Source organism: Grammomys surdaster, unplaced genomic scaffold (assembly GCF_004785775.1).
Source record: "Grammomys surdaster isolate TR1022 unplaced genomic scaffold, NIH_TR_1.0 316520, whole genome shotgun sequence".
Lineage (NCBI taxonomy): Eukaryota > Metazoa > Chordata > Mammalia > Rodentia > Muridae > Grammomys > Grammomys surdaster.
This window is the reverse complement of record NW_021626652.1, coordinates 1-19,017: the sequence shown is the minus strand read 5'-3', so window position 1 is coordinate 19,017 and position 19,017 is coordinate 1. Positions and strand designations below refer to the sequence as shown.

The 19,017-nt window shown below is 49.3% G+C and overlaps 1 protein-coding gene across 1 annotated transcript; it reads left to right on the top strand.

Annotated features, from left to right (window-relative positions):
* Window positions 1-358: 358 nt before the first annotated feature.
* Window positions 359-18,980, top strand: LOC114616324 (mucin-4-like; the record flags this gene model as incomplete). Its single annotated transcript, XM_028761821.1, has 18 exons — window positions 359-479; window positions 707-835; window positions 2,441-2,574; window positions 3,326-3,490; window positions 4,386-4,541; window positions 5,259-5,389; window positions 6,845-6,933; window positions 8,842-9,021; window positions 9,191-9,307; window positions 9,997-10,116; window positions 10,393-10,604; window positions 11,936-12,020; window positions 12,370-12,537; window positions 12,990-13,091; window positions 13,444-13,677; window positions 14,901-15,038; window positions 17,804-17,985; window positions 18,821-18,980. Coding segments are annotated over exons 1-18 (2,623 nt in total), but the record flags the coding sequence as incomplete, so codon positions are not given.
* Window positions 18,981-19,017: the final 37 nt, after the last annotated feature.

Sequence of the window (19,017 nt, the reverse complement as noted above, 5' to 3'; positions counted from 1 at the left end):
AACCATGAAGACCACCAGCAAACCTCAAACCACCACAGCCACAGAGGTGACCACATCAGGTCTTTCCTCATTCTCAAGGGGATCCACTCAAACACAGACAGTTTCTTGGGGAACACCCTCCTCAGGGAAAATAACTACCGCATCTACTTCGAGCAAGTATTCCCCACCTTTAGACACATCAGACATATTCACCACCACACACTCCACTTCAGGGAACACAGGGCACACACTTGTAACTGGCAGCGTCAGTGTGATGACAAGAGTCGCAAGTACTACTCTATGCGGACTGTCCACAGTAGTGGACAGCAGTCCTACTCAGCGATTATCCACACATTCTCAGAGTTACTGGACTCAAGGCATGGAGACGTCCAGCTCGTCTCAAAACAGCATCCTCACAGAGGTGACCACAGAAAAGCATTCTTCCTCTTCACCTGGACCCACTGTGACAGAGACCTCTTCTCATGGGATGTCCTCCTCAGGTGGGTCAGCTACCTAACATTACAGGCAAGGGTGAAGTAAGGTTCCAAATGGTTAATTGTGAATAGCGCTCCATTCCTTCTGCCTTCTATGCTTATGCTCAGAGGCGCTGGCTGTTGACCGATGTAGAGACAAACATTTTAGCTGTCTCTCCCAGCTCCTCATTTTCTGTGACTCTCATGTTCTCTGATGTAAAACCCACTCCTGTCTTCTCTCCCTATATGTCCAGGATTGACCACGAAGACGGACAATGACAGAAGCACGACAGTCTCAGCCACCCCCTCGACCCTTACTAATCCCATGAGCACCACAGCCTCCAGGTCCACAGTGCCTCCAGCCCCTCCTTTACCAGATCAGGGTGAGTGATACCAATGAGGTAGAACCCGGGTGTCTTCTACCTGAGCTGCATGGAAAGGCTCTAGCTGTGGTTGCTAGGCTACATTTGCCAATTTAGATTTTTGTGTGTGACTGAGGGGTCCATTTTTTAAATTTTACTCTGTCCCATTCAGGCCACAAATAATCCACCCTTTCTCCTGTGGTACCTCTAGACCAGTGGTTCTCAACCTGTGGGTCATGACACTTTGAGGGTCAAGCAACCCTTTCACAGGAGTTGCCTAAGCTCATCAGAAAACACAGATATTTACCTTACAATTCTTAACAGTAGCACAATTACAGTTATGAAATAGCAACAAAAATAATTTTATGGTTGGGGGTCACTACAGCCTGAGGGTCACAGCATTAGGAAGGTTGAGAACCACTGTCCTAGAGAGATCAGAGATGAATGCTCATTCTCACTCTGCTTGCTTACTCACAGTCTCTGCTCTCTGGGACGAGAGATTACAGGAAACAAGGAGACAGCCTCAAAACTGGGTACCGAAGGCTATTTTGTGCATTGCATTTTGCTGGGAGGTGGAGATAGGAAAATGTTCATGGACTGATGAAAGACCAGGATACTAGGGACAATCACAGTAAGGGATATGGAAATAGGGTAGAAGTGAACAGGAGGCTTCCTGGTGAGAACTCGGGGAGAGGGAGAGCACCCTAGACAGGAAAATGGTCTGAGCAGCTGGAATAAAGTCACGGGAGAGGGCTGGAGAGATGGCTCAGCGGTTAAGAGCACTGACTGCTCTTCCAGAGGTCCTGAGTTCAAATCCCAGCAACCACATGGTGGCTCACAACCATCTGTAATGAGATTGGATGCCCTCTTCTGGTGTGTCTGAAGACAGCTACAGTGTACTCGTCAATAAAATAAATAAATAAATATTTAAAAAATAAATAAATAAATAAAGTCACGGGAGCGAAATGACGGTCCTTGTGTTGGGTTGGGTAGAGGGTTCCAAAGCATTTGGAATTGCCCAAGAACTGTGTGGGTAAGGGAACCAGGAAGAGTATAGCTCTGCCTAGTGGTGGCTGGTATGAATAAACTTGGGAGGGTCAAACAAGGAAGCCAAGAGACTGTGCTAAGCCAATCAAAGCCATGCAGTATAGAGTTAGAGCCACTCGAGAAACACAAAGTTTCCCAAACTGGAATCTGAGGACATACAGGGCGGCCTTGGGCAATTCTGGAGTGGGGATCTTCAAATTTATCTGGAGAAGTACCACTGTAGAAAACAGGTGTCATTTTATGAAAAGGTCTTTAAGCGACTAGTCTTTGCTGTTTTGGAGTTTCGTCTTTTCACCCTTTAGTAGTCCTGACTTCCTGATCAGAGGATATCCCATGGTGATAGCCTAACAGCAGGACTGTTATGTCAGGATCCTCTAACCTGAGGGATGATGAGGGTCCCAGCTGAGAAGTAAAGGAGATGTGTATGGAGAGGTAGAACGAAGAGTAAGGCCTACAGGGTCACTTCTGGAAGACGGGACAGGTAAGGGGCAGGTTAGGGGAAGCTCTCTCAGGATCCTTCTGAACCTGAAGGGAGGGAAGACCCTCAAGGACTCTTCTCTCTCCTCTGTCCTGGCCTAGGCATTTCTCTATTCCCCTACGGGTCTGAAGCTGGAGACAGCAAATTGTTTCTCAGGACTGTGGATTTTAACTCACCAGTCTTCAAGATCCAGATTGGCTTTCCTCTCGGCTCCTCCCTGCGGGATTCCTTCTACGTAAGTCTCTGACTGTAGCCTTGTGTCATGTCTGTGGCCTGTGTTCTCTGGGCCCCGTCTCTCTGCAGAGATGGCTCATAACAGAGCAGAAGAATGGAGGTCACTTTGTTGTATAACACTTTTGTGCTTTCTTTTATGTCAGAGTTTCTAGTTGTGGAAAGCCACACCTCCCTGCCCGTGTGGACAAAAGCATCCTTACCCTGCTAAAAAGGGATTGTGGCTGTTTCACAAGCTTTTTTTTTTTTTTTTTTTTTAATGAGGAAGAAGCTAAGCTCAGAAACTTGATTGGTTCTCACCATTTCTATTTCCCAGGGGTTACTTCCCTAGGAAAGGTGATCCTAGTTCCTCTTGTCCTCAAGGAGTAGGATCTCCCAATGAGAGCTCAGCACAGTGACAGAAATGAGGGTGTTGACTCCGTTACCCTCATCTGATATGTCACAAGCTTCAAGATAGGGCGAGGCACTTTACTAAGAGGGCTTTGTTCTGAGGAAAGCTGGGGTGCACCACAGAGGCAGGACACCGTCCACTACTTTGGACTGATAAGGGGATGTCCTGATAGGGATGAGTATTTGTGAGGTTTCTAGGTTTTGAATTCTCCTGGAAGGCAAGGAGTACACAAGAGAACCACAGAGGTTGACACCTCTAACCCTCTGCACAGATGGTCTCTTAGGGGGAGCTCTTCTGAGGAACAGACCCTAGACTAGGATAACCCTTCCCTCATCCCTCCCTAACCAAGAACACTTGTGCTCAGTTTACAGATAATGGTCAAATCATTTTCCCAGAGTCAGACTACGATGTCTTCTCCTACCCCAACCCACCTCAAAGAAGCTTCACAGGAATGGAGCATGTGGCCATGATGGCCCCATTCTGGGGTGATGCTGATTTCTCCAGCTCCAGAGGAGCCATATTTTACCAGGTGGGTCATTCGAGAACTTGACAGTCAGGAGCTTCCAGCATCTTGCCTGGAGGGATCAAGGGCACTTCAAGGGCATTGTATCCTAGCCTAGATTTTCCTGGAAAGGGACTGAAATTTACATACAGGGTGCAGAGGAAGCCGAGAAAGAATGCTAAGTAGACTCTGGAACACCCTACTCCAACCATGTGAAGACCTGCGTGTGACAGGCATAGAGGTTGAGTCCTGAATTAAGTTAACTATCCCAGCCTGGGAAAGTGTGTAGCAGCAGCCGTCATAGCAAATATGTTTTGTGTGCCTGCTGCAGACAAAGCTCTACCTCAGTTTCAAAGATGGACAGACCTGCACCTGTCCTTAGGGAGTTACAAGCTAGACATGGGAATGTAAAACTAGACACATCTGGTCAGACCATGCAAGCCGATTTGAACTAAGAGATGCATCAGTTCAATTCCAGAAGGCTTGAGTTTCTGGATGGGGACCCTGTAGTTCACGTGCCCCAGATTTTCCTGCAGCCTAAACTTAAATTGATCTTAAAAGAAAAGGGCTTGTAAAAATTCAGACTTGGGGGAAAGATGCAAGGCAGCCATGGGCACCGAAGTGACTAGCGTCCCCAAGCAGGCAGCAGGGATTCCTCAGGACAGTGGTTCTCAGCCTTCCTCATGCTGCCCTTTAATATGGTTCTTCAGGTTGTAGTGCCCCCAAACCATATAATTATGTCATTGCTACTTCATACCTGTAATTTCGCTACTGTTACATATCATACTGTAAATATCTGATATGCAACCCCTGTGAAAGGATCGTTTGACCCGCCCCTCCCCCCCCAAAGGGTCAGAACTGATGCCTTATGGACATTTAAGGGCCCCTTGCTTCCTTGTTCTTACCCGCCTTCCTTTCCTAGGAATATGTCACATTTTACAATGAACACCATCAGCTAATCCGTGAGGTGGAGACCTTGATTAGCGAGGACACAAGTGACTGGAGTTTCAAAGCCAAGTGGACACTGAAGGTCACCTGGGTCAATGTTCCTGCCTATCCTGCCCAGGGCAGCTCTGGGGTGAGTGGATCATGGACAAGTCCTGTGACCCTTCTGGGAGCCGAACATCTCATAACCCTAGGTGGGAGCTACCTTTCCAGAATACCCTGACTGGAGAAAAGACTGCTGGTTATACTATCCCTCAAGAGCATGGTCTACTGAGTGCACACAGTGGGCCAGGCCTGCCTCACGTCAGAAACCTCAACTGAATTTACACGAATGTCTGGTGACTGACAACTTTGTGTGACTCACACGAGCCAGCTTTCCTTAGCTATAGCAAAGCATCAGTACATGGCACTCAACAAACACGTCATCGACTACCTATCTTCCACAGGGCATGTATAAGTTCTCCACGCCACACAAGTGGAGGGAACCCCTGGACAATGCCCTTACATACCCAGAGGGAGATAAGGAGGGCCTCTCTCTCAGCTCTGTGGTCTTGTCTAACCGCTCAGGTTCCTGTATCTCTCTTACAAGACCCCTTCTAACTGGATTGCAACCCACAGCCCTTTATCTCCTCTCCCTGAAAAAAAGTTACGAAAAAGGAAACAGGGCATGCTAAGCACTTCTGCACCCACGGTAAATGCTGCCCTAACCACAGCAAGCGTGACCGCACATGCAGCCTGGGTGGACCAGGGACAGGTGATGTCCCTGTGTCTGCTCAGAGGTGTGGGGACACTAGGGAGGAAACCTCAGGTATCTCATAGTCATCTCCATTTGTCTCTCTCAAACATCTAGACCAATACCTACCAAGCCATCCTCTCCACAGATGGGAGCAGGTCCTACGCCCTGTTTCTCTACCAGAGCGGTGGCATGAGGTGGGATGTGACCCAGGGACCGTACAACCGAGTGCTTATTGGCTTCTCCAGGTAAGACAGGATCCGCTTGCTGTCAGCACTGGACTGTGTGAGCTAAGTGTGCCCTGCTCACACTCCCATCCCATCTTTGAACACGCAGCTCTGCCTGAGGAAAAAGCCCCCATTCGTCCTGGCACTGTTCCTATTCCAACACCTGTGTACCAGAGTCCTTTTAACCTTTGACCTCCTTGGTCTTTCCACTGACATTAGCTGACTTCTCAGCTAGCCGCCACTCTTTATACCTATTACATCATAGACATTATTTATTTATGGTTTGTTTGTTTTGGTGATCACTGCCACCCATGATAGCTGATGACTATCCTACAGATGAAACCATTATCCTCTAGGTAAGAAAACTTAGGTTCAAGCAGATGAGTCATTTGCCTAAAGTTAGAGAGTTTCACAGTGGCAAAGTGGGCATCAGAACACAGCCCCCCACCCCCCAGTGGAATTTGTGATTCCTGCAGGTTAGGTGGGGAAGGAAGTGAGGAGAAGGGCTATGGCTGGCTGCAGTGTGGGCTCCTACACATGAAGGAACCACAGCCTCTGAACAAACAGCTCCCAGCAGCCTGCTTGTGTGGCAATTGGTTGTGAAGGTCATGCATGATCTGTCACTGGGCAATTGTCACAGATGGGTTTCTTTTACATTAGGATGTGTTCAGCCTGCCTAGCATGGCTTTGATTGGCTTTTGATGTGCAGTGAAGGAGGAAAGCATGTAATTACCCAGGCAGCCAGCAGTTTCACACCGTCTGCAGTGAACTCAACAGAGACATCATGTGTGCATTTGTCCGCTAGCCTGTGTGACTGTAGAGCAAAGATCAGGCGTCGCTTTCTGTGGACATGCTCCTGCAGTGGCAGTGGGGCTGCTGCTGCAGACTTCCTTCCTGGATCCACACTGTGACAGTGCAGGTGGCCCTTGAATGTGGTCTCCACTCAGATCTGAGGGATTTACAAATGTCACTGCATTGAAGCCTTAAAATGCTCTGATGTAGGTACAACTGAAGTCCCTTTCACCCAGATAAAAACCCCCAAAGTCAGACCAGACCGCCAAGTTAGTAAGTGCAAAATCAACAACTGAAAGTGACTGCCTGACCCAGAAGCTGACCTCGAAGCGTCCCCTGCAGTATGTCCTTAGACAGCTCCAAGGGAAACAAAGGGAAACCTGGCCTCAACTCTGCAGCTCCCACGCCCTGTGTGTACCGAGTGAGTCTGCTGGTGTCTCACTCTTCCTGATGAGATACGGGATAAAGCAGCTCCCACCCCCATCCATCTTCTCTTCCTTCTTCCCCTTAGTACTGGGACTGTGGCTCAATCTGGCTGCCTACCTGACTGAGTCACAGGCTACCAGCTGCTGACTGGGGCCTAGCTGGGATGACTGACAAACTCAACGTATGAGTAGCTTTCAAAATGAGAGCAAAGAGCCTGAGTGTGACACAGAGGCCTGAGAGTCTTTCCTTTGCCTGCAGTGGAGATGGGTATTTTGAAAACAGCCCGCTGACATTCCGGCCAGCAATGGAGAAGTACCGTCCAGATCGATTCCTGAATTCCAGATTAGGTAAAAGTGCCACCCACCATATATGAGCTGGCTTCAGTCTTCCTTGCCCTCTACAGCATATGCCATGACAGTCCTAGACAGATGTAGCCTCTCCTTCACTCTGAAGAGCATCCTGCATAGACTGACAGGCGCATCCGCAGCTGATCCTGCCTGGACCTCTTCTTTCCACACCCTCAGTCCTTATAAATCTCATTCCGTAGAAGAGCCAAACCCAGGCTGTCTGTCTGTAGGCATTCTGATCCTGCATTAAGGACGACAAGGTCATTGCAGGAAGGGAGATAGGTGTGAAGTTAGGATAATCCATATAGATGTCCCATGCCAGAGCTGGAGTGAGGTCCTTAAGGAGGTCCACCAAGAGGCATTCCAAAATGCCGGCATTCACTCCGTTAACATTTACCACACTTACTAACTGCCAGACAGTAGGTTAACAGACAGAAAAATGAAAAGAAAGAAGGTCAATCATGTTGGCTCTCAACAAACACTCACTGTGATGGAGACCCTGGTGTCCAGAGGCAGACCGTCAGACCGTGGCGCTTCCTCCGAGACTCAGTCTAATATTCGGAGGCTCCAACAGGAAAGAAATGTCAGCTTCCAAAATGTGATGGAGAAAAGGGCATGCTAGCATTCAGTCATGCAGATTGTAAAGTGTGAGCCCAGGTCTATTTGATCTGGGACAAAGATGTTTGGCAATCAGACACATAAGTTGGGTCAGATGACAGGTGGGTACCACCCTGTGGAAGAGGTCTCTGTTAGATCAGGGCTCTTTGTCAGACACATCAGTTTGTGTCTTAGGTATTTCATGGAGCTTGTGTGTGTGTGTGTGTGTAGAGCATTATAAGAAATGTTATTCTTCTGAAAACAGTTGTTTCATTCATGTGGATACAGGGTTGAAAATCTCATATACTAGATCATATTTTGTTCAGGGGTGGGAGGAATCTCTAGAGTCCACTCCTCTCCCTAAAGTTGTGTATACAGTATGAAACTTCCAATGAATTGAAGGCTTGAACTTTACCACCACCACCACCACCACCCCCACTGAAGATTTTTCTGGTTACTTCTCCCTTACCAAGATGGTGTCTGGGCCCAAAGGAGGCTTTCCCAGACTCACAGTGTTAGAACAAGGCTCCACTAGCATGCTACCTTCTCTGTGGCTTCCAGCTGGTTGCTGGGCATGGACCTCTGTCTGTCCTGGTTGGCTTTGGCCACTGAAAGGGAAGGGGAGGGTGCATCATGAAATGGAGTGTCTGGTGGCGTGACTGGGCAGATGTGTGTCTCTAGGGGGAGGAAGTGAAGTGGCTTGGGAAGTAGAAGGCAGGACAGAGAGTGAGAGTGAGCTAGCAAGAGAAAGAGAGAGAGCAAGAGTGAAAGATAGAGAGACAGTGAGAGAGAGAGAGAGCAAGAGAGAGAGAGAGTGTGTGTGTGTGTGTGTGTGTGTGTGAGAGAGAGAGAGAGCAAGAGAGAGAGAGTAAGAGAGAGCAAGAGAAAGAGAGAGCACAGGAGAGAGAGAGAGAGAGAGAGAGAGAGAGAGAGAGAGAGAGAGAGAGAGAGGAAAGAGGTCAGAGAGAGAAAGCAAGAGAGTGAGAGAGTGCAAGAGAGACCACAAGAGAGGGGGAGGAAGGAAGGAAGGTAGGTAGGTAGGTCAAGTTGATCATAGTAATGCCCCCCTGCCCAGCACTTGTCCCAGAGTTTTGTCCTAAGGTCTAAGATTTGAAGTGTTTGAAGCTTCTGTTCAAGGTGGTTTGGAGATAAATCATTGCCAGTCTGAAGTCTTCCTAGGAAGAGCTAGCCAGAAAAGCAGGACATGATGGATGGAGGACACAGCCATGAGTTTGCACGGAGCCTAAAACTGAAGCTGAGCCGGCAGGCAGCCCGTGTCCTGTAATAAGCACTGCTTTCCTTGTTTCTCAGGCATCCGGGGACTACAGGTCTACAGGCTACACAGGGAGGTGCGGCCCAACTACCGGCTCAAGTGTCTGTGGTGGCTGGAGAGTCAGCCTCAGCAGCCCAGCTGGGGCTGGAGCCAGATTACCTGCCCTTGCTCCTGGCAGCAGGGACAACGGGACTTCCGGTTCCGGCGCATGAACACAGGTGATACCTCCTTCCTGCCCTTCACAAACTCACTGACCATCGCCTCTGCTCACACCTGTCCTGCCCTCTCGCAGGCACCCTGAGCATCCTCCTCCGTCACACACACCGACAGCCCTGCCTGTCTCCTTGCCACAAGCTTCTGGGCTGAGGACGTCTGGTCTCATTGCAGGTTGGTGGGACAGGCAGCTGTGCAGCTTCTCCTCCGGGCGAGGGGGCGTGTGCTGCAGCTATGGCACCCGGGGAGAGTTTCGAGAAGGCTGGAGAATGCACAGTCCTTGGCAGTTTGGTATGTATCTTCCTGGAGCTCTCAACCCCGCCTTCGGCTCTTCTCAGACTAGCTATGGGACTTCAGGATGAAGCCTCTTGGCTCCAGTGCTTCCCAGATGCTTCCCCTGTCATCCCAATACCCTAATCCATCCTGAGAAATTCAGAAGCTGGTATCTTCTTTGTCTTCTTTCAGATTAGGGCAGAATGTGTCTTTTTCCATCTTCATCTGGCCTGAGCCCTCAGCCTGGAGTGGGGAATCTTTCTAGGCCAAGGAAGAGGGTCTACTTTGACATTATCCTCTCTTCCTGTGTTAACAGGATGTTTTGGGGGGAAGACTTAGAATCACCTCATCCTAGAGACCTTCTAAGGGAGCCAGGGTACACAGAGGAGAAGAGGCCAGGAGAGCTTGCATCTGCCCACCCTTGGGACTACTCTAGTTTCTAGTGTCTTCATACTATCATCTTTGCTGGTCTCTGAGGGCTTGTACCATGTGCCCTGCTATGTAATAACCCCACCATTCATTCAAAGAGGACATACAATGTCATTTGATCATAGGTCACTGACAGCCATTTAGGCATGAAAGGATATGTACTGTGCCATGCCTGACTCCAAGGGCATACTCTTGCTGCTGATACCACCACACTCTTCCAAACATGCCAGTTGCTTCCCCGGGGCCCCTGCCCTCTGACAAACTATTCTTCTCCACAGATGAGGAACAGGAGGCGCAGAACTGGTGCTGCCGCTGGAACGATAAGCCCTCGTTCTGTGTCCGGTACCGGCGCAGGCGGCCCCGCATTAGCTGCGGTGGATACAGACCCCCACGGCCTGGTGAGCATCATGGCTGAGGTGGATCATGAACTGCAGCCACAGGGATGATGTTGACAGGTCTTGTGTGAAGCTAACAGTAAACAGAGGGACTTTGGACATGGCTTTTGCAAAGGGGTGAGGACTTAGGCCAGGGGCTACAAGTGAAGAGGACTTTGGGTAGACTCTTGATGCCCTGAGAATTTGCCCAAGCTTGAGTCCACCATGACGGAAGCCCTACCTGCTGGGAGTCTGAGACCACGGCCCTAATTGACTAACGTGTAACCTCCTTTCTTTTAGCTTGGACATTTGGTGATCCGCACATCACCACTTTGGATAATGCCAACTACACCTTCAACGGGCTGGGGGACTTCCTGCTGGTACAGGCCCAGGACAGAAGTTCTTCATTCCTGCTAGAGGGCCGCACTGCCCAGACTGGCTCTGCCAGCGCCACTAACTTCATTGCCTTTGCAGCTCAATACAACACTAGCAGCCTGAAGTCTCCCATCACAGTAAGTGAGGGGGTATCCAGGGTATCCTTGCGTTCCCTTACCGGAACTCCTCGGGGACCGTCAGCTGGACACTGGAAGAGGAAGAGTATAAAGAAAGGAGGAGAGATCCCTTGTCTACTTTTCTCACTGCTGTGCCTAAGTACACGACAGGGAACCACTTAAGGAAGCAAGGGCGTGCTGGATAATTTTCTATCACTTCAAAGTCGGAGTCATCTGAGAGGAGGGAATCTCGATTAAGAAAATGCCTCCCTGCCAGGCAGTGGTGGCACACGCCTTTAATCCCAGCACCTGAGAGGCAGAAGCAGACGAATTTCTGAGTTCGAGGCCAGCCTGGTCTACAGAGAGAGTTCCAGGACAGCCAGAGCTATACAGAGAAAAAAGAAAGAAAAAAAAATGCCTCCATAAGGGTGGGCTGCAGGCAAGCCTGCAGGGCATTTTCTTAATTAGCGATTGATGGGGGAGGGCCCAGCCCACTGTGGGTGGTGCCATCCCTGGGCCGGTGGTCCTGGGTTCTATAAGAAAGCAGACTGAGCAAGCAAGAGGAGCAAGCCAGTGAGCAGCATCCCTCCATGGCCTCTGCGTCAGCTCCTGCCTTCAGGTTCCTGCCCTGCTTGAGTTCCTGTCCTGACTTCCTTCTGATGAACAGTAGAAGCATAAGCCAAATTAACCCTTCCCTCCCCAGGTTGCTCCAGTCCTGGTGTCTCTTCACAGCAATAGTAACCCTAATTAGGACAAAGGGTTTATTTTGGTTCACAGTTTATGGGTGAAGTCAGCACATCATGGCACCAGGAGTATGTGAGGGGGCTGGTGACATACTGTATCTGCAGTCACAGTGGGATGGACGCTGGGGCTCAGCTCTCTCCTTTTTACTCAATCTGGGTCCCCAGCCCATGCAATGATCCTGCCCACATTTGGAGTAGATTTTCCCTTCTCAGTTAAATATCTCTGGAAACACTCACATAAACACAACCAGAGATGTGTTTTCATGGTGATACTATATCCTGGAACAAAGGGAGAGAGAACACATCTATAGGAGAGAGCAGAGTAAAACCCAGTGACAGGATTACAATACATATCATCGATCACTGTTTGGTGTTGACACAATCGCTGGGCTACCAGTGAGCTTCTGGCGTCACTGTTTGCTTATGACGCAATGGGGACAGGGGTATTGACTGCTCCACAAGACTGCTGTGAGATAGCCTGGCTCCAACTGAGCTCTCCATGTCTGTATATCTGGCCCAGATTTTAGCCTTGATTGCTCTCTAGAGCCTCACTTCCAGGCCTCTGCTTTGTCTGTGGTTGGGCCTAGGCCTCCTCCAATTCTTTTCCAGGTTCAGTGGTTTCTTGAGCCCAATAACACGATCCGAGTTGTATGCAATAACCAGACTGTGGCCTTTAACACCAGCGACGCCAAAGGTAGGCTCAGTAATTGTCAGCGTGTGCCCCACTATACATCCTCAGCCCCCTGGGAGTGGGGTGCTCAGGGGGAGAGGGTAGAGGCTACAACACCCAGAAGAACAGAATGTTTGTCCCACCTGCTGTCCCTAAACTGCCACACTGGAAGACCTTCACCCAGCCTGGGCATAGCGCTTTCCTCGTTTCCTACCTGAGAAGGAAGAAGGGTCTAGAGCTGGTCTGGATGGTGTGGGGCCTTTAATTGAAGTGTGGTCAGGGTATCCCAGTGCCCTCTGTGCCATGAGTCGTCACTGCTGCCGAGTCCAAGGGGTATGCTGGCTGCGGTGTCACTCATTGTCCTGTCTTCCAGACTTGCCCAAATTCAATACCACTGGTATTCTGCTGACCCAAAATGGCTCCCAAGTCTCAGCCAACTTTGATGGGACAGTGACTATCTCCGTGATTGCACTCTCCAACATCCTTCATGCTTCCTCCAGCCTATCAGAGGAGTACCGCAACCACACAGAGGGCCTTCTGGGTAAGAACCAGAGCTCAGACTATACCAAGGCAGCTACCCCTCCCACGGGCCTCAGACTTCCCTGCCCTGCTCAGTTGTTCCTCAGCCCCCTAGGGCACAGAGAGGGCTCCTTCACACACTGTTTAGGCTAATTTCCTGTTTGCCTTTTTTTTTTTTTTTTTTAAAGGGAACATGAAGGAGATGCTATGGGGAAGGGGAAGGCTCAGCTGTTCCTTTCCTCCCCTCCCCCTCCCTACGTTTCCTGTTTTCAGTCTTGTCTCCTTCCTTCTTCCTGTCTCCCCCATAGTCTTCTTGGCTTCTTCCTCCCTTTTTAAAGCACAATGGCTAAGTGTGAGTGCACGGTCCTCTCCCACCTCCTGGGACCCTAGACCTGGGACAGATCCAGCTGCCCTGTTGAATGCTCCCTGGAGAAGGGAGGCTTGTGGTGGTGAACGTCCTGCTCTGTCCCACAGGAGTCTGGAATGACAATCCAGAAGATGACTTCAGGATGCCCAATGGCTCCACCATCCCCTCAGACAGCTCTGAGGAGACCCTTTTCCACTACGGAATGACATGTGAGTCTGGGGGTCCTCAGTCTCTGGTCCACTGGGCAGTCAGTGAGGGAGCTGCTATGCTGCCTTCCTTGTGCCTGTGGGAATCTTATGCATCCTTAGTGAGGTCTAAAGATTTCGCCACTGTCCCATGTCTGTCCCCTGCATGCACCCTAGTTGCATGTCTCTTCCAGGAAGGGAGGAGTGAGTGGTCTTCACTCACTGAAGCAGGGATTTCTAGACTCTGAAGCCATCCTGTCCCTACCAGCTCCCATGCCACCCCCTCACGCACAGAGCGATATACAGAGGGTTAGGGGTGGGCACAACTGAAATATGACTGGAGTCTCATACCACCCTCGTACCTCCTGTGTTACAGGGCAAGTCAACGGGACAGGCCTCCTTGGGACGAGGACAGATCCTCTGCCTACCAAGTTCACCCCCATCTTTTTGTCCCAACTGTCGAATAAGAGCTCCTCAAGTGAAGACTTGACCTCTGTGTGCAATGGTGACAAACAGTGCCAGTTTGACATTCTGGCCACGGGAAACAGAAGTATTGGACAAAGCACCAACTCCATCTTTAGAACATTCCAGAACCTGAATGACACACTCAGTAAGTGACACAAGGAAGGTCAGAGAGACCTTTCCAGAGATGGGGAGCAGACGAGGACCCACACTCCATGACACTCCTCCAAGCTCCACATTTTCATTCCTTTAGTGGACCAAACCCTCCCAGCTCACTCAGGGCCTCTGACGGACAGCAGCCTTCCCTTCACTGCCCTAGGCACTGTCTCCTCCGCCACCCAGAACTCCTTTCCTGACACCCCCTTCTCCTCCCCCTCCCTCCACCCCACTGGCTTCTTTGAGCTCATTGGAAATTTTGCACATGACTTTCTCTTGCCTGCAAGGCTCTTTCCTCAGACAGCCACAGGCGTGTTCTCTCTACTTTTGACACTGCCTTCTTAAGCCCCCACGGACCACCGTGTCTTATATTTCACATTTGTTCATACTCCTCCTTCTCCTGATTTTTTTTTAGCATTTATAACTACTAAGACTGCTTTATAATTTATAATTTCCTTAGGCCTCTTTTTCTATCACTTGTTCATTATAGAAATTAGTGCCACCTGTATATCATGCTCAAGAAATCTATTGACAAAACATATTAATATGCAATGGGATGGAAATAACAGGCTTCCGAGATACAGAGCATTGAGAGAGTTTGACTTCTCTTTCTGGGAAGATTGAATGTCCGTCTACATACCACCTCATGGATTTCAGCTCTTATCAGGGGTAAAACTGACCATCTGTTCTCAAGGCCCAGTGTGGCATTCTGTTCAGGAGACTTGGGGCTGGAGAGATGGCTCAGCAGTTAAGATCAATGGCTGATCTTCCAGAGGAGTGGGGTTCAGTTCCCAGCACCCACATAGTGGCTCAGATCTCTCTGTAGCTCTAGTTGCAGATGATCCAGCACCTTTACACTGACACCTTACACCGACACCTTTACACCGACACACATGTGTACCGGCAAAACGTTGATGCACACACACAATAAAAATACAATTCTAACTTCAAAAAGAATATATAAAAAAAGAAAAAGGGAGCCTAAAGGTTAGACAGTGGGCAGTACAGACCCATGCTCTGCACAGTTTGCAGATTAAGGAGGAAGACTGAGTCCTGCTCCGGGAGGCCGGCTGCAGGCTAGGTGAAGACTTGTAGGAAGAGCCATGGAGAAGGAGTGGAAAGGGAAGAGTGAGGTGCGCCCTGTGCATAGCCAGTCTCCGTGTTCCTCTGTTTAGAGCGCCCTGTGCATAACCAGTCTCCGTGTTTCTGTTTCAGATCAATATCCACCCTTTATCAACTGCAGCAGCAAGATCCAAGCCTACAAGGGGCGGACAGTGACCACTGAGATCACCAGCGACTCTAAGGATGTCACATTCAGCCTCTTCAACAAGTGTGGTGGCTTTGAGCTCTTTGGTATGACTCTTCGGCTGGCAATAGGATGGGAGGGGACACCTTGGGCTTTCTTGTGTTTTTATTCTGTACAGCGCCCCGCCTTTTTTTTATCTGTATATCTAAGACCAACAGACATTTTTTTCTTTCTTTCCCCTCCTCTCCTCATCTTACTCTCTCTCTTCTTCTCCATCCTTCCTCCTTCTCTCTATTTGGGACAAGGTCTCCCTACAATAGCCCGAGCTGGCTTGAAACGTCCTATGTAACCCAGGCAACAAACAAGCTTTAGGTTCTCCCACCTAAGCCCCAGAACAAGGTTTTCAACCAACCTAGAATTGCCTGAATAAGGAGGAAGGGGGTCTCAAGTAAAGAATTATTTTGATCAGGCTGACCTAATCAGCCTGATCTAATTATTTAGATCAGGCTGCAGGCATGTTTATTGCAGAGGTGAGGAATGTCTTGATTGTCAGTTATGGTGACCCATGAACGTGGGTGGCACCGATTCATGGGCTGAGCTTTGAACTCTTTAAGAATGAAGAAACTGACAGAGCCAAAGCTGCAAAGCAAGCAGCAGGCAGCATGGGCGACTCATTCTCTGCTCTTGATTGGATGTGACGACTAGCCAACCTCCCCCTCTGTCACGGACTTAAACCTGGAATTATAAGCTTTTGAACTTCAATTATGTGCCTCTGAGTAGATGTATGTACAGGTGCTAGAGGTGTTGGATCTCCTGGAGCTGGAGTTATACGGGCAGTGTGAGTCACCTGAGGCAGATGCTGGGAACTGAACTCCTGTCCTCCGAATGTGCTGACTCCTATGTGCTCTTAACCATTGAGCCATCTCTCCAGCCCCTGAGAAACAGCAGTTCTGAAGATTGATACTCACAGCTGGTCACAGCGGCCCAAGCCTGTAATCCGTCTGGGAGAGAGGCTGAGGAAGGAGATTGCCATGAGACCAAGTCCAGTCTGGGATACAGAATGACCCCCTGTGTCAGGAAAAACAAGTAACATCTATAGTTCAAACGGGTGGCTCCTCCCCCAAGAGAGTAGCAGTGAGGAGTGTAGATAAATTTAGCTGAGTAGGTAGACTGACCCTGGACACACACTGGTAATGCAAAGGTCATTTCACCTCATTTAATAACATGCATTTTTTGAGACAAGGTCTCATTATTTAGCCCTGGCTGCCATAGAATTCACTATGTAGAACAGGCTAGACTTGAACTTACAGAAATCTGCCTGCCTGCCTCTGCCTCCTGGGGTTAAAGGTATGTACCACCTTGTATAGCTGCATGCATCATTTTTATAACCAACATGGAGGACTTACCAAAGTATTAGAATAATTAAGTACAACCATAAAAAAGACTAGTTTAGCCTGGCAGTGGTAGTATACACCTTTGATCTCAGAACTCAGGGGATAGAGGCTCTTGGATCTCTGAGTTCAAGGCCAGCCTTGATTTACGGAGTAAGTTCCAGGACAGCCAGGGCTACACACATAAATGTCTCCTTGAAAAACACAGTAATAATAATAATAATAATAATAATAATAATAATATTATAATAATAATAGTTTTCAGGACTGGTGAGATGGCTCAGCAGGCAAAAACACTTGCCACCAAACCTGATGGCCTAAGTCTCATTCCTGGGACCTATACACTAGAAGGAAAGAACCAAGCCTTGCAAGCTGTCCTCTGACCACCACGTGAATACTGTGGCATGCATTCGGGCCTCCGTATCCCCCCACACAAAATAAATCAATTTATTATAGCATATCATATAGCTGATATTATAGCTGATATTATAGCATATCATATAGCTGAGTTTATAGCATTATCATATCTATTAAAAGAACAACACACTGTGGAATAAGAGAAAAAAACTACAAATAACTTCACTGGTGCTTTTTGTTGTTTTTACGGCAGTTTGCCAGGCTTATCTGGCTTTCTGTCTCCTTGTCTGATTTTCTGGATTGGAATAGCTCATTTTCCCCTCTTAGTAATGGCATCTGAGAACCCCGGGCTGGCAGCTGTGACTTGGGTTAAAGGGCCAAAGTTGGAAGGGTTGGTGACTTTCTGTGCTAAACCAAAACCATCAGGGACCTTTCTCTGGGCTCTGACCACCAAACTGTCTCATTTTGCTTTACTGGGTCACATCATGAAGGGGTCATTCTGTGGATACTTTCTTCATTTCTTATGGCACAACAGTGGCACACAGTGGTACTACAGTGGCACACAGTGGCATTACAAGGCTTTCTACCACCTTGAGCATCCTGGGAAGTGTTGGTGTGGCATTAACTCCTGTCCACCCCTACTCTCTGTTCCTTCCAAGTTGTTCTTTATTCCATGTAGTCTGACATCTGATGAGGTACCCAAGACCTGGAAAGTTAGAGGAGGAATGCTGAGAAGGCAGAAGAGATGCTGGGAGGTGAAGCCATCCCATCCTGCAGTTTGGGCATGTGTTAACAGGACCATGCTTGATCCCCAGAATGACCCATCCTAATACAGCCACAGGCAGGGATGCATTTAGGGGCCTCTTCATTAGGGGTCTTCCCTTATGTGTATTTCTACCTACACCCAGCATGTTCAGCAGGTGTGGCCTCCCTCCAGCTTGGAGCATGACCGCCATCACCCTGGGAATCCCAGCTCTGCTCAAAAGGATGCCGGATGATGTGGAATTCAAGATGCCTGAGGGTGTAGAAGAACCACCTCAGTAGTCCATGTGTTAGATGCCAGGATGCACTGACCACAGAGCAGAGAGCTCCCCAGACACTGAGGTCTCTTTTTCTCTGGACAGTAAATGGGAGTTTGCAGTGGACACCAACATCCCCAGAAGCATGTACCCTGGAGATTCTAGCAACGGATGTCAGGACTAACTTGTCATCGGTGCTCCAGCCCAAGACCGTGGCTTGCTTCTGCAACAAGGAGGACCAGTGTTTGTACAATGAGACCAGCAAAGAGGGCAATTCTTCCCTTGAGGTGAGTAGTGGGAACTGGGGAGATGGGGGGTGTGGCAGGGCAAGTGGAGGAATGCTGTGAATGTGTTCTCTCCTGGGCGAGGTGTATGTAGGGAGGAGGGTGGAGCTGTGGTGAGTGGTACAGGGGCCATCTTGGGCCACAGACACGTGTGTGAAGTTGAACTTTCGTCATTGCTTAGAGCACCTCCCATTCTGTCAGGCCTAAAACATTCACCTCAGCCTTTCCCATGGTTCCTCATGGCACTGAGGAGTAGGACGCGAAGGCTTACCTGTGCTTCTGGATAGAGGTCTGTAGCTTCCAGCGTAGCTGCCCTGACTCCCTCCAGACCAGGGGACCTGAGCCCACTATGCTCAGACACAAGAATTCCTTACAGAGCGTTATGGAGAATAGCTCACCTCTCTTTGGGGTTGCAAAGGGAGGGATGGGATGCTGCTTTATGTCTCCCAGCTGTTTGTTATTTCCTCTCTCTGAGGAACTGTACCTTCTTCAGTTTGGAGAAAATCCTCTCCATCCACGTTTACAGTCAAGCTTCATGACCCAAGTCCATAGATTTTGGCCTATTTCTGCTTTGTGGTTTTGCTCTCCCCCCGCCCCCATTTCTTACCTATCTTACTCTTCCAAGGATTCCAGTGGAGGAGGTATACTCTGAGAGAGGCAAAGCTGAGAGCCTGCTACAGGGCCAGGCAGGGGATTGTGTAGCTTTGGGAAGGGACTCACAGTCTTGGCCTGTCCAGGAAGGTGCTAGAGGGACTGAGACAGCGGGGCTTCTCACAGCAGAAGCATCAGGGCAGATGTTCTTCAGCTTGTGGACACCAGCATCCCTGCTGTTATTCAGGTGACCAGCTGCAAGTGTGATGAGGACACCTTTGGCCGCTTTTGTGAACACTTTAAGGACCCCTGTATTGAGCCATGCTTCCCTAATGTGGACTGCATTCCTGGGAAGGGCTGTCAGGCCTGCCCTCCATATATGACTGGAGATGGACGCCATTGTGCAGGTGAGCTTGGGACAGGGTCCAGGTGATTTGTCAAGGG